Genomic DNA, 14,240 nt, shown 5'->3' with positions numbered 1-14,240 from the left:
GGTGATGGGAGCAGAAAGAGTAAGGGGCAGTGAGGAGGTTACCTAGCTCAGGCCATGCAGATTACAAGTTTTAATTTTTCCTCTCCTCAAACCTGCCTCCTAAGTCAGGCAAGCTAAGTGCTTCAAAGCTACTAAATGTGTGAAAGTCGCCCCTCACCTCCCTGCCAGCACCTAAAGTTAGCCCCTTTCTTGGCATGCCGTCCAGTGCTCCTACCATCTGTCTCTCCCGGTTTGGGCTCATCTCTTCTCCAGTTCTCACGATATTTCTTGAGAGTAAATAGGAAACAAGTTCCTGATATGTTGGATTTAATAGTTCAGATTCTAATTTTTCTTATCCTGACAGATGACTCTGAACATCCTTGGTAAAAGAAGAAATGTTGCACATCTTCTTTCTATAGGATAATGACACTTCTCTTTTCTAACTTCTAGAACTTCCCGGAACTTACACAGTCACTATCATGAGGCCCCCCTGACCCGGAAGCACTATCAGGTCACCGGCTATGGCATAGTAAGTAAGCAACGGGGGTGTGAGCAGGATGTAAAAAGTTATAGGCCTTGGCTTAGGGTTGTGTGGTGGGATATCTCCTCCCCAGACTTCTGGAATGTTCCTGAGGATAAGAGGCTGCACAGGGAGTCTCTTAACATTTGGGAGCTTTTTGGCTAGGCTTGCTGTGGGAAAAGCAGCCTATGAAGTCTGTCTGTCTCCATCTCTCTCCTCACATAATAACCATGCCATTTACATGTTCTGATACTTAATAAATATCAAATATGAATACTATTTGGATCTCTTTTAAAATCACCTTGGACATAGAAAACAAGGACCCACAATATGGCCCCCAACGAACATGTATGTTTCTCTTTTGCCAGATCCCAAATTCTCATTAGCTTTATTTCAAGTATCACTTCCTTGTTCTGCAGCTTTTGTATTTTACTACCTCAAAGAGATGCAGCTAATAGAGTAAAAGCTCTATGAGTACTTATGGCTTTGGGAGTAACTGAAGACAAAAACTACTAGTGGAAAACTGTATACAGATTCTGGCCTTCAGGTAGATTTCCCAGCCCTTTTTCTGTTTGCTCATCCCACATTGTGCTAGGTCAAGACTGTGAACGTTCTCATCTTCTTTGTGGGCATCTTCTGAGAAGAATTAGACATACACGTCTTAATTTCCAAAATGCGATAGCCAGGCCAGACCTTTCTGGCTTAGATGAGTGAGTACCTAGATGGCCAAGGTAATGGATGCAAATGGCCCAGATCTGTTTCTGTTGGCTCAGAGTGATGTCTTGAGTTTGACTGAAGGGCAAAGACATCTATTTAGAACTTGAACTCCAGTTCTATGAAGTGAAGAGTTGGACTTCTGGTTCCAGGGGTCATACTACTGTGTTTTGGTTATAATAGTTAGTTTTGGGACAATGCCAGTCACCTGGGATATTTCTTTGGCCTTCTGGTAACCTCGCCCATCTCTATCATTGAGCCCTGATTTGGTCTTTGATCTTCATAACATGGTGGCATCTGAAGGTGGCCATTTCCCTTTCTGACATATTTTCTCTAAAGTCCCCTCACTTTCTTTGTATTTTTTTCTTGGCTTTTGTGGCAGAATGGAACAGGGGACTCAAATGATTTCTGGCGGATTGAGGTTGTAAACAGAAAATTTGGAAACCGGATCAAAGTGCTGAGAAGTCGAATTCGCCTCATCCATTTGGTCACAGGTTGTGTCCTGGGCTCCTCGGGAAAGGTTCTGCCCAAGTGGTAAGTCTCTAGGGTTTTGCTGTCCCAATCAAGGGTCCTGATTTTCTTTTCACTCTACAAGGAGTATGCCAGAAGCTTTCGTTTTCTCATGTTCGCCTCCTGTCTGCTTGTTCTTAGTGGCAGATGGAGGGAGAGCAGGCATCGGGTGTATTATGGAGCACAGAACTCCAGGGAAGCTTTGGTGTTTTATGTGTTCTGATAGTTCAACATTTTCGCATCTGGCTGGTGCTAATAACTCTCTGAGTCTGTGTCTCTTTCAAAAATGGGACTACTGTATGCTGGACTATCCTAGGATAGTTGTCCAACATGGAACATGAAGAAATAATGGCCACCAGGTGGAAAAGAGAAGGAGCCTGTGGATTTAAGAGCAGAAGACAGTGCCGCTCTCTGGTGGATTTCAGGTCTTCTGAGAGACATCTGTGACTTCTGCTTTTCACAGGGGCTGGGAGCAGTTGGAAGTTACTTGCACCCCATACCTGAAAGAAACCCTCAACTCCATCTGGAATGTGGAGGACCATATCAATCCCAAGTGTGAGTGAGGTCACTTTCTGGGCTGGCTCTGGAGGGAAACATGTATAAGAAACCCTTATCTTAGAAAAGTAAGCGTTTGTAGACTCTGTTATGCCTTCAACTTGCTGCTGTTTGTTCCTTGTGAACACTCTCTTTCTGGAGTTGTCTGTACCTACATAGCATACTCCTTTCCTTCTCATCTACTCCCTCCGTAAACTCCTCTCTCTAAAGTGGCCAGTGGCCATCTGCAGGTCCATCTGTCTCGTCTTCCTCTGGGCTCCTCTCTCCTCTGCACCATGGGCACCTCCCCAGCCTCCAGGCTTGGCGCAAGCTGGTACTTTCCCTTTATGCCTCAGTGTAGAGTCGCTCCCCCGCCCCCCACATATCCAGCCAACGCTTTTATAGAAAGTGACAAGCACAACCCTGATCTGTGCCCCACATCTCTACACCCAAGCTCCAATTTGATATTTCCACTGCATTGTCAGCTTCAACTCAGTATTTGGATTCATCATCTGTTTTCCTAAACTACCCACCTCAAGCTTATGTGTGCCTTCATTTTGTTCTTCCCACCCAATCTAGCCAAACCCACTAATCAACTAATTCAACAACTCTTGTATCAAGTATGCCAGGAACCATGTGGGGCCCTGTGGACATATTGGTGAGGAGACAGACTTGGTCCCTGTCCCGACAGCAACTGCTCCAGGGGTCCGGAATGATTCATTCCTCATTCCCAGGCCCTTCAAAGGGCCACAGTGACTGGGGGCTGTGCAGCTGTCCCTTATGCCTAATAGGAGAGCAGCATTTGAGCCAGTACCACGGTGAAAAGTGATGGTGCTGAGAGCTGTCGGAGTACCAAGCAGCTGAAGCCTCCTTGTCTATTTCCTTTGCATTTCTTAGAATGCCTGATGAGTTCTTCATACAGCTAATTAAATGATCAAGAATTGGGCCAAGCTTTCTTCTGTCTCTTCAACAGTTGTCAATTTGTCAGCAAGGCTGCACTTGTATTCTGGTGGGAATGTGGATACCATGGACAGACTGAGGAGAGGAGAGAATGTATGACAAAGGCTTTTCTCCTGCCTTTTTTTCCCCTAGTGCCAAACATCAGCCTGAATGTGCTGCAGCCCAGTTTTCCTGAGATCTTGCTAGAATCCCACATGGTCATGATCCGGGTATGTGTCCCCTTCTCATTTCATGGCATCTCTAAGAGCTTTTGGGCAGCCATGAATTTGGATCACAAGTCAATGCCATGCTACAGATCCATTCCCCCTTGTGGAGAAATTTGAAAGCGTCTTCACTACGGCTTTCTGTGATCCTCAAAGGCATTTCCCTCACCACAGAATGAGGATGGTGGTGATGTTGATGATACCAGTGAATGCTTGTACAGCTCATGTGCCAGGTACTACACGAAGCACTGTACATTTATCAACTCATCTGATACTTACTACAATCATGTAGAGGTTGCTGTCATTCCCAGTTACAGGAGAGGGAACTGAGGTACAGAGAGGTCAGGGAACTTGCCCAGGATCACATAGCTAAGTGTAGGAGGGAGATCCAGCCCTCAGAGCCAGGCTGGTAGGCTTTTAGAGTTACTGCTAGTTACCACTACACTCCTCCACCTCTAAGTGATCTGTAAATCTGTCCAAGTGGCAGAGCCCCTGAAAATCATAGTTCTCTTGGTTGAAGATCATGAGATACTGATAGTTCATTCCATCATACGAAATCAGGATCAGTTAGGATGGATAGCTAATTTGAGTGTGTTGTTTATATGCAGCATGAAATCCCAGCCACGAGCCCACTCATATTCCTGGACAGAAACTGCTTAGGCAGGGCATGGTTGATTCTTTTTTAAGATTTTCGAAGACATTGTTTGTGCTGTCTGTCATTAGTAGCTGACAGCAGTTGTAGCATCAAAGGTTTAAGAAATCTTTAAATTGAGAAAATTCTACTCACTAGCTTAAATTTTCCCCGGCTGTCATCCTGCTGTTTAGTGGAAGAGCCCCTTATTCTGGCTTATGGAAAACCTGTGTTCTGCAGGAATAATGTTTAAGAATCAATGTCTCAAGCCAGTTCTGTGATTATCCCTCTACCCACAGCATTGCAGGGAGGTGGAGCACTTGTTATTTTTCCCCTGGTAAGCCATTGTCAAGTGGACTTTCCTGGAAGTGATTATGTAAGCAGTACTCAGGAAATATAGTTGACTTATTTCACCAGATTAAATTTTTAAAATTCAAATTTTGTCATTTTTGCACATTGGGAGGTGATGAGTTGACATTAAGCATCTCTGGGTCACTTCCTCTCTGACTCTCTGCTTGTAGCTGTCACTGTGGCCTGACGGCTTAGCTCTTTGAACATGTGCCTGTCAGTCAGAATATCATTCTGGGCCTGGGTCAAATTTTAAGACTAAATCTAGGAGTTTCATTTTGTCTTTCATTAGCTAAGAAGTAGAGTCAGAGAAGAAAAGGGAAATAGGAGAGCTTTCTTATTTGGCCAACAAAGAGTCGGGGAGGGGAGAGAGATGAAAACACTAAGTCCAGACTATAGAAACTGCAGGGGCAGGGCTCTTCTGCCGGCTGAGTAGTGGCCCGGGACCTGGAGGAGAAGGCTGCCTTGCCTGGTGCAGTTGCAGGAATGAGCCCATCTAGATTTCAGCCATAGAGAACAACTTACAAGTACATGCCTGTGATGGTTGCAGATTTTTCTTTCCTCTCTCTCTCTTTATTTTTATTTTTATTTTTTTTTGAGACGGAGTCTCGCTCTGTCGCCCAGGCTGGAGTGCAGTGGCCGGATCTCAGCTCACTGCAAGCTCCGCCTCCCGGGTTTACGCCATTCTCCTGCCTCAGCCTCCCGAGTAGCTGGGACTACAGGCGCCCGCCACCTCGCCTGGCTAGTTTTTTGTATTTTTTAGTAGAGATGAGGTTTCACCGTGTTAGCCAGGATGGTCTCGATCTCCTGACCTCGTGATCCGCCCGTCTCGGCCTCCCAAGGTGCTGGGATTACAGGCTTGAGCCACCGCGCCCGGCCTCCTCTCTCTCTTAGTTTAGCAACAGAGCAGGATTTCTCAGAGTTTAATGTAGTGAATAAGATTCCCTTGGCTTGGTACAGTTCTGGCTGGAGTCCTTGGGTTTGGGACCAAACTGTACACTGTGAAGGAATTGGTTTCCCTCAGCAACTGCTCCAGGGGTCCAGAATGATTCATTCCTCATTCCCAGGTCCTTCAAAGGGCCACAGTGACTCAGGGACTGTGCAGCTGTCCCCTTTGTGTCTGATGCCCCCAGTGCACTTTTGACCTTGGAGGCACAACCTCTCCACCATGCAGAGGCCTGTAAACTCTTCCCAGCCCCTTGATGAACTGGATTCCTAAGGCACTGGGTGGCAGTCCACTGAACTTTCTGGATCTTTCTTAGGCTATATCAGTGGTTCTCAGTTGAGGGCGATTTTGCCTCTCGGGACTTTTGGCTATGTCTGGAGAAATTTTTGGCTGGGAAACTGAGGGGCTGAGGGTAGGAGTGCTACTGGCATTCAGTGAGTGGAGGCCAGGAATGCTAAACACTCTACAATGCACAGGACAGTCCTCACAACAAAGACTCTTCCAGCTCGAAATGTCGGGAGTGCTGAGGTGGAGAAGCTCCGACCTAAGTCATGGCAGCTGACTCCTCTTCTGGGGAAATGCCTTTTCAGTCTGTCCCAGTGATGAGGCTGACCCCAGTCCTAGTGGTTAAAATCCCGGATCCTGACCCTACTCCTTCCTGTTTTAGCAAAGACCTGGTTTGCCCTGTGGAGACAGGTTAGCAGATGTTCTTGCCTGCTGGATCAGGGAAGCTGTGTCTGGGTCCTTCAAAGCATGCATTGGGGTTGATTTCTCTCCCAGCAGATGAAATGTGTTCTTGGAGGGAAAAAAATAAAATAAAATCTTATTTTTTATGTATGAAGCACAAGTGAGATGTACAGTATAAAGTATTAAAATGTCATGGAGGATGTTTAGGGAAAAACTTGTCTAGAAATGCTCCTGGTAGAGGGGCAGTAGTGGGAAAAAAATGGTGGAGAAACACTAGGCTAAAGTACCTCTTCCAAGTCTAGGCATGCATGAGAGTTTCCGCTTTTCTGTTTGAAATTGGCCCCTGAAGGGAACAAATAAGTAAACCTTATTTTTAAAAAAATTTTTTAAATTTTTTTTGAGACTGAGTGTTGGTCTTTTTGCCCAGGTTGGAATGCAATGATGTGATCTCGGCTCATTGCAACCTCCACCTCTCGGGTTCAAGTGATTGTCCTGCCTCAGCCTCCTGAGTGGCTGGGATTACAGGCACCCACCACTACGCTCAGCTAATTTTTTGTATTTTTTAGTAAAGATGGGGTTTCACCATGTTGGCCAGGCTGGTCTCGAACTCCTGACCTCAGGTGGTCCACCCACCTCGGCCTCCCAAAGTGCTGGGATTACGGGCATGAGCCACCACGCCTGACAGTAAGCCTCATTTTATATCCCCTCCCCCATCATTTTCACACCTTGTCCTTGGCTTGGCAGATGGGTATATATTTTGTACCCATTGGAACAATTTCCTCATTCCCCTTTCCCTTCTTTTTCCCTAGCGTAGAGGGTTGGAATGGACCCCTTATGGGAAATGGAGGCTTGTTTGGGAGAAGTAAAGCAATTGTTGTAGGCAGGCAGACAGTGGCTGCAAATGATCCCTGATTCTTCTCTGCAAGGGAAGGGAAGAAGAGAAGGTTCTGCTCGGCGCTTGGCCCTGTATCAGAGAAACCTGGGCCTCACATTTCTGTCAACCCTCCAGATCTCTGTCTTGACTAGCTTTTCTTTGCTACCTTCATGCAGGGGAACAGTGGCCTCAAACCCAAGGACAATGAGTTCACATCCAAACCCTGGCACTGGCCTATCAACTATCAGGTAGGATCCGAGGCTGGGGCTCCTCCCAGGAAATGGAGCCAAGAACGAGATCAGGGAGACTGGTGGAGGTGGGGGTGGGTGTGCTAGGGCAGGCACATCCTGGGATGGGTTGGCCAGAGGCAGGGCTCTGTTTTCTGCCCTAATTCTGACCCTGCCTTCCCGGAGAGCTCATGTAGAATTTGCATAGCCTGAGCCTCATGTCCAGCCTCCCTATCTGTGAAGGAAGACCATCTTCCTCCCCCTAGTGGGTGTGGCCAGGGATGGGCTGGACCTGGGTCAGCAGGGTGATCTCCGTTCCACAGGGCCTACGCTTCTCAGGGATCAATGACACAGACTTCCGAGTCTATCTGCTTGGCAACCCGGTGAGTGCCTAAACATTCCTGGCTCAGGCCCTGGAGCACTTGCCCATGGAGAGTGGCTGCGTTCTCATCTGCCCGTTCCCGTTTCTGCACAGGTGGTTTGGTGGCTGAATCTGTTGAGCATCGCCCTCTACCTCCTCTCAGGGAGCATCATTGCTATAGCCATACAGAGAGGGGCACAGCTGCCAGCGGAGGTTGCAGGTCAGGTTCCCTGGGGCTCTCCCTCCCCTGACCTGGTGGTGGCAGAGTGCCTGCACCCCTGGGGAGGGCCGGCTGCCTGCTGATGGGCCATCCTTTACGCTTACCACCCCACACCTTCCCTTATCCTTTGCTTTTGAAAGCTAATAACCCCCAAGTACCCAGTGCTGTGTTAAACACTTTACTTCCTACCAACAACCCTAGAGCGTTGGCTATTATGACCCCCATTTTATGGATTAGGAAACCAAGGAACCAAGAGATTAAGAAACTTGCCCCAGGACATACAGCTAGTAAGTGATAGAGCTGAGGCTCAAACCCATGCAGTCTGACTTCCACTGCCTCACTTTTAGCCCCATGCTATGTACACAGCTGCCCTTCTTTTCTCTTCTGTCACCTCCTTGTTCCATGGCCCTGTCCTCTCTGGGCTAGAGAGGAGCCTCCAGGGTTATGGGGTTCCCATCCCAGTGCTGTTCTTGGTAACTTTGGCTGCCAGACCATGGGCCACAGCATCTGAGACAGTCACACAGGCCCTTTTGCCTCTGCAGCTCTCTGTCTGAACAGTCATAGTCCCAGACACCCCCTCACTCCATCCTCACCTGTGACCTCACCTTAGCGCTTGTCTGCCACTGCGAAGATCTGTGTGGCAGCAAAGATGTGGGAGGTGGAAGTAGGGAGTGAAGCTGTCTGCAGGTGTAGAGGGGTTTCTTTAGAGGCTGGGCTGCCTCCTGCTGGTGCTTGGTGCACCTGCCATTGGTACCCAGGCCTCACTAGGCTGGACCCTGACCAGAGTTCTCAAGCCCCAGCTTCTCTCTTCTTCCAGTTTCTGTAGCGTGGTTTGGGTTGGTCCAATGAGGTGATGTGACATATTCAAGGTCACACAGCAAGGAAGGGGCAGAGCTGGACCAGAGCCTGGAATCTCTGCCCACTCCTTGTCTTCTGACCGGGCTGTGCTGCTTGGGCCCAGGGTTGTCCCAGGTCCTGCTACGAGGAGGCGGCCAGGTCCTGCTTGGCTGGACACTCCATTACTTCCCGTTCTTCCTGATGGGCCGGGTCCTCTACTTCCACCACTACTTCCCAGCCATGCTCTTCTCAAGCATGTTGACAGGTCAGTGCCACCCACCTGGACTTGGGAGACAGAGCAGGTGGAGGGGAGCCACGGTGGGGCAGCAGTGCTGGGAATGACTGCTCCTTGACTTGGAGTGGCTCCTTCTTCTGTAGCCCAGAAGTCATCCCCTGCCTGGCTGACTCCAGGTTTCTCTCCTCTCCTCTGCTCTAGGCATTCTGTGGGACACCCTCCTGCGGCTCTGTGCCTGGGGCTTGGCCTCTTGGCCCCTGGCAAGAGGCATACACGTGGTGGGAATCCTGAGCCTGCTCCTGGGAACCGCCTACAGGTGAGCATCCCTGCACCTCACGTGCCCTCCCAGTGTGGGCTCAGTGGTGCCTCAGCCCTGATGCATTCGAGAATCCCCTGTGGTGCTTTCACCACCACCAGTGCCCATGCCCAGAGATTCTGCTTCACCCCGGCCCAGGTGGGGCCATGGTTTCCAGAGTCCTCCAGGTGATCCTAATGTGCAGCCAGGTAGGAGAAGCAGGGCTTAATCTGCCTTTTCCCCTTTTGCTGGTGGTTCAGCTTTTGCGCCATCCCAGCATACCTGGAGGGGTACCCATCTAGTCACAGTGACTCCCTGCCAAAACAGCTCCCAGAGGGGAAGGGTGGGAATGGGGGGCAGGGTACCCCTCTTTAGTCACCATGGCCCCTGTCGGAACAGCTGTTGGGGTGAGGGGGGAACCAGGTGGCAATGGGGGACAGGGTACCCCTCTTTAGTCACTGTGGCCCCCTTCTGGAACAGCTCTCAGCGGGTGGGGTGGGAAGGGTGGGAATGGGGAGTGTGTGGCTGAGTGGCTGGGAGAGTTGTTTGGAAGTCTCCCCGGTTCCCCAGTTGGTGCTGGGCCTGTGACCTGTGAGCACATGCCTGCCTAAGAGGGCTACATTTACATGTTGACAAACACCCCGGGCCAAATAGCCCATAACGAGACCCCTAGAAGGGTTGCTCTCCTGGGCCTCTTGGGAAGAGCCCTTTCCACGATTATCACTGAGTCAGCATCTACTAAGCTGTCCAGCTACAGTGTGCCCAGCAGGACAAGGCCATGAAAGAGAACCGGGCTTGGCGATGGGGAATTTCTCCAGAGCTCCAGCAGGAGGAATGGAATTCAAACCCCTCAGCTGAGGCACTGGGGGTGCCAACTGCTTCCTGCTGGTTCTCTCACAGCTTCTACCTCTTCCACCCTCTGGCTTACGGGATGGTTGGTCCCCTGGCCCAGGACCCCCGAAGTCCGATGGCAGGACTAAGGTGGCTAGACTCATGGGACTTTTGAGGCCACTGCAAAGATTCCATCCTGGGTCCAGGACTTCCCAGGAGAGCCAGCTGGGGAGCAGTACTGGACCCTTCCAGCCAGGAGGAAGCTGCCTAAGGAGCCTGAAGAATTCTGCTCACCAGGACCCAGCTCTGGAAGTGCAGCGGGAACGGAACCCAGCATTGGAGAGAGCCGGGAGAGAGCTGCAGCTCCGTCCACAGCACCACAGAACCACAGAGAGGACAGCACCTCTCAGGCTGCTCCCTCGTGCTGAGCGCAGGGGAAGATGGGTGCCAGAGGGTGGGTGTGGGTGCGTGTGTATGTGAGGGCACATTGTCCATATCCCTGTGGAATACAAGCCATGTAACTGTGGACAGCTGAGTGTCATAAACTAAAATAGTCCAGGCTATAGTATTTTCTGGTATTTTTTTCATGTTGGATTTCTTTGGTTTTAGTTTGTAAGATCCATCAAAAATTCTCAGACCTCTAAGAGGGCCTTGAGGGCAGAGAATACTGACCTCACCTTGGGATGTCACCAAAGGCAGAGCAGATGGGACTGTCAAAGTTGTGTTGCCCTCCCTCCCACAAACAAATGAATCCAGCGTGGAGAAAGGCACACCGCCCCGAGCTGGAGGGCCTGGCTCCCACCACGCCCCCCAGTGGCTGCAGGTAGCCGGACTCCCTGCCTGTGATGCACAGAGAGCACCGGACTCCGGAGGGTCGCCTGCCTTAGTCCTTGGTTCCTCGTTTTTTGGGATTGTCACACTGTGAGACTCAGGGGAGGAATGATGTCCTATCCTGGGCTGCTCAGTGTTTCCAGGCCCCGTGTGCCAGAGGCCAGGTCTCTCCAAGTGCATCTGGCCTGGCCTGGAGGGCAAGGCAGATGCATTCTCCTGGCTGCTGGGAGAGCCCTTGGGAACCTGGCTTAGCGCCCAAGGTAGGTGAGAGACAGGACAGGGAATCTGCATGGTGCTGGGGTATGGGGACTCTGGCCTCTTCAGACTAATGTTCCTGTCACCTGCTAAGCTTTCCCAGTGTCACTTCTACAGTCCTCCTCTGCTCACCCCTCCCTCACTCTGTGGGCAATTCCCTTTCTCTCTGTCACTGCTGCAGCAATGAAGACCCATGGCACCTAGAAATGCATCCCAGCTTCCTGCGTCTACCACTCTGCAGCTCAAACAAGAAGCTCAGAGCTGCCCCTTCCACTTCCTCCCCGAAAGGGATGAAGAAAACCCTGTGGTAAAGGCCAGCCCTTCAGCCTGCCTCCTCCTTCCTGGTGCATGACAAAATATTTCTTTTGTCTCAGAGGACTTTGATGCTTCAAGATTTAATGATGAATCTGCCACACACCATTTTCCCTCCTCTGTAGCTCCCAACAACTCTGACAGGGTCAGATCTCTTTAAAGCATCTTTGGGAGGTGGTTGCCACGGAGACTGGATATTGGTCCCAGGGACAGGCTGTGCTACCTACTGGGTGGTGGGGAGGAAAGCTTCTGGCCATGCTTGGACATTCAAACCAACCATCATTAATGTTAATAGAGGAAATGCAGCAACATCAAAAGCAAGGCAGGTTGGTTAATTAGATCTGGGGCCTGATGACCTCCCTCTCCCACCGCTACAGCCCTTTTGACTTCCCCCAGCAGGAAGCGCTGTCTGTGCGGCTGAGTCTGGGCTGCTTGCTTAATTGCATTTCTGGCAGGGAAGGAGAGGAGGGATGGAGAAGCTCTGCTCCCTGCCTCCACCTCACCATGTTTCCTCCCCTCCCCTCCCTTCCTCTCCTGCCTCCCCACAGGCAGAATTGCTTTCTTCTGAGCCGGGTGGGCTCTCCTGCAGGTAGAATGCAGGGGTCTGTGCTTGGCTCTTAGCAAAGCGGGTGGCCCACAGTGACCTCCAGGAGGCGGCTGATTTTCCTTTGTGCCTTCTTGTTTCTCAGTAGGAACTTGGAAGGCAGGAGCTCTGAAGGAGCCAGAGGGGCAGCCACCCGGCATGAGGGTGAGGAAGGAGAAGCCCAGCAGCCTCTACCCATCCCTCCCTCCCAGTTAGGCTGCACTGGGGCCGAACGCTTCCCTGGGCTCCCACTGCCTTCTACGGAGCCAAGGAGAATTTCCTGCCCACTTTCTCTTCCTCCATGCCCAAACTGGCAGGTGCTTCTCTGGGGGCAAGGTCACATGGGTTGATTTAGCTTTGAGTGCTGAGGTTCTGTTCTCTGCAAGATGCTGGAGAAAGGCTGTCAGGGTGCTTCTCTGAATATGGGCTTTAGCCTTAGCACTGGCAGAAACGTGATGTGTCCCACAAACTGCTGGTGGAGGAAGATGTTCGTCAGTCAGTTCAACCTCCATCCAGCTTCTCGAGCCTATTTGGTTTAAAAAAAAAAAAGGCTTCTAATCAGAAGCCACTGACTTTTATAATAAATAGCAGTTGTTTTGAATGCCTTGTTGTGCTTGTACTTAATTGAATCTGACTTGCCCTCTGGCTCCCAGAAAGGCCTCCCTGAGAAGAATGTTTTGAGTGCAGGAACCACCCCGTGTGTCATGTCTGAGGCTGATCTAATTCCAGCAGAGGCCCTGGGCTGGGCAGGTGAGCCTGATTACTCCAGGGGGCATTTGGACCTCCCTATGTATACAGTTATTTGAGTAATGTTGGTCATCATTTTGGTGTATTTAAACTGATTCCAAAATAAATAGGAAGCTGGACCTCTGATTTGTCCTCTTTCAACCTGCTCACACGGCATAGAAAGGAGTGCAAGAAGAAGAGGTACAGTTGTCCCCTTCCCAGACAGCCGAGTGTCCCAGCACTGGAGCAACTTGCCATTCTGCCTAACAGAGGCCCGCATCTTGACAGGGGTCTCCTGTTATGAGGAGTGATGCTAAGGATCTGAAGGCAGCAGGAGCTGACCTGAGTGTTGGACAGAGAGTCGGGGAGGGGAGTAGCACTGTGCTGTGGAACTGGGGGGCTTCTGGACTGCCTAGCCACCCTCTGGTGGGGGCTGGTGGGGAGAGAGGGGCATGTGGGTATTCAGGAGGTGGAACATGCCTACGACAGGCAGGTTAGGAAGGGGCCAAGTCGCTCTTCCTTGAGTAGCACAGCTTCGTTTACAAAGTCTCAACACATCTCTGACATTTAATCCTCATAAAAGCCCAGTGAAGTCAATGATGTTTTTGTGCCCGTTCTACTCATGAGAGATTAAATGACTTGCCTTAAGGTCTCGCGATGAGTAAATAGTAGAGCCAGGACTCAGTGCCAAGTTGGGGTTTTTCTGCCTCTCTAGTCTGGTCCTGGGACTAGAAGCACCTTCCTAGAACAGCCTGGCAGCCCTAGATACCCTGGAGAGAAGGCCTTGAGCACTCAGCCCGAGGTCCCTGACGCAGCACCTTCCCAAGGGCCTTCTGCTTAATGCATTGGCAGCCGCTCATCTAGGGCCCAGGTTTTCCAGGCTCTCCCAGGTGCACCCAGATCAGTGTGTGCTGGTAGATGTTTAACAACAGGTGTTCTGGGAGAAAAAACTGGTGTGTATAGCATTTGCCAATTCCCATGGTGTAAATACTTCCAGCATGTTCTTTTTTAAGCTACCAACTTGATGCCACTGAAGGAGAAGTTGGAAAAAGATGCGTACAGTTGGTTCTTGAAAGCCATATAAACGCTGGCTCCAGCACACTGCTGACCCAGACCTGGTGACCATGGCTTCGTCCGAACTATGGTGGGGCTCTTGGCCACAGCCCATTAAAGCAAGGGAGGCATGGAGGCCTACAGGATGGGCCAGAGAGACCTGAGGTCAAATCCTGCCCCCACTGCTTGTTACCTATGTGACCTTGGGCTAGTTATTTAACCTCTTTGCCTCTGTTTCCTGAGCTGTAAAACGAGGGTATGATAAATAGCACCTACTTCATAGAGTTATTGTGAGGATGAAAAGAGGAAATGAAGTAAGGTGCCCAGAACAGTGTCTAGACATAAATGCCAGCTCTGTATTATTAATGATACATGGACCTCAGTTACCAGCACTGGCTCTGGAGCAGTACTTGAACTCTCCTCTAGGTTCTTACCTCCTGGGCGGATGACCCACAGGGAGGAGACTCCTGTGACTTTTACCGAGCCCCTCAAATGTGGGCTCAGACCCTTGGTCTACTGGTGGGGGGAATACATCACTCTCGTCGCTTAGGCCCATCCAGATTCTCAG

The 14,240-nt window shown here is 50.4% G+C and overlaps 1 protein-coding gene across 5 annotated transcripts in view; it reads left to right on the top strand.

The window, feature by feature from the left end:
• The window catches only part of POMT2 (protein O-mannosyltransferase 2), a 48,029-nt gene extending 35,535 nt beyond the window's left edge, over window positions 1-12,494 (top strand). For 2 of the 5 annotated variants that reach the window (XM_010382716.2, XM_030931045.1), the window contains 10 exons: window positions 430-508; window positions 1,596-1,747; window positions 2,187-2,278; window positions 3,350-3,426; window positions 7,083-7,154; window positions 7,457-7,516; window positions 7,609-7,714; window positions 8,676-8,816; window positions 8,988-9,102; window positions 10,119-12,494. In XM_010382716.2, coding sequence (XP_010381018.1) covers window positions 430-508; window positions 1,596-1,747; window positions 2,187-2,278; window positions 3,350-3,426; window positions 7,083-7,154; window positions 7,457-7,516; window positions 7,609-7,714; window positions 8,676-8,816; window positions 8,988-9,102; window positions 10,119-10,392 — 1,168 coding nt within the window. In that variant the 3' untranslated portion in view covers window positions 10,393-12,494. Of the gene's footprint in view, window positions 1-429; window positions 509-1,595; window positions 1,748-2,186; window positions 2,279-3,349; window positions 3,427-7,082; window positions 7,155-7,456; window positions 7,517-7,608; window positions 7,715-7,951; window positions 8,002-8,675; window positions 8,817-8,987; window positions 9,103-9,981 lie in introns of all 5 variants that reach the window. The other 3 variants (XR_004057391.1, XR_750074.2, XM_010382717.2) reach the window with 3 other exon arrangements.
• Window positions 12,495-14,240: the final 1,746 nt, after the last annotated feature.

The sequence above is a fragment of the Rhinopithecus roxellana genome, chromosome 5 (assembly GCF_007565055.1).
Source record: "Rhinopithecus roxellana isolate Shanxi Qingling chromosome 5, ASM756505v1, whole genome shotgun sequence".
Classification (NCBI taxonomy): domain Eukaryota; kingdom Metazoa; phylum Chordata; class Mammalia; order Primates; family Cercopithecidae; genus Rhinopithecus; species Rhinopithecus roxellana.
The sequence above is the reverse complement of the archived record's forward strand: the minus strand, read 5'-3'. Positions and strand labels throughout refer to the sequence as shown.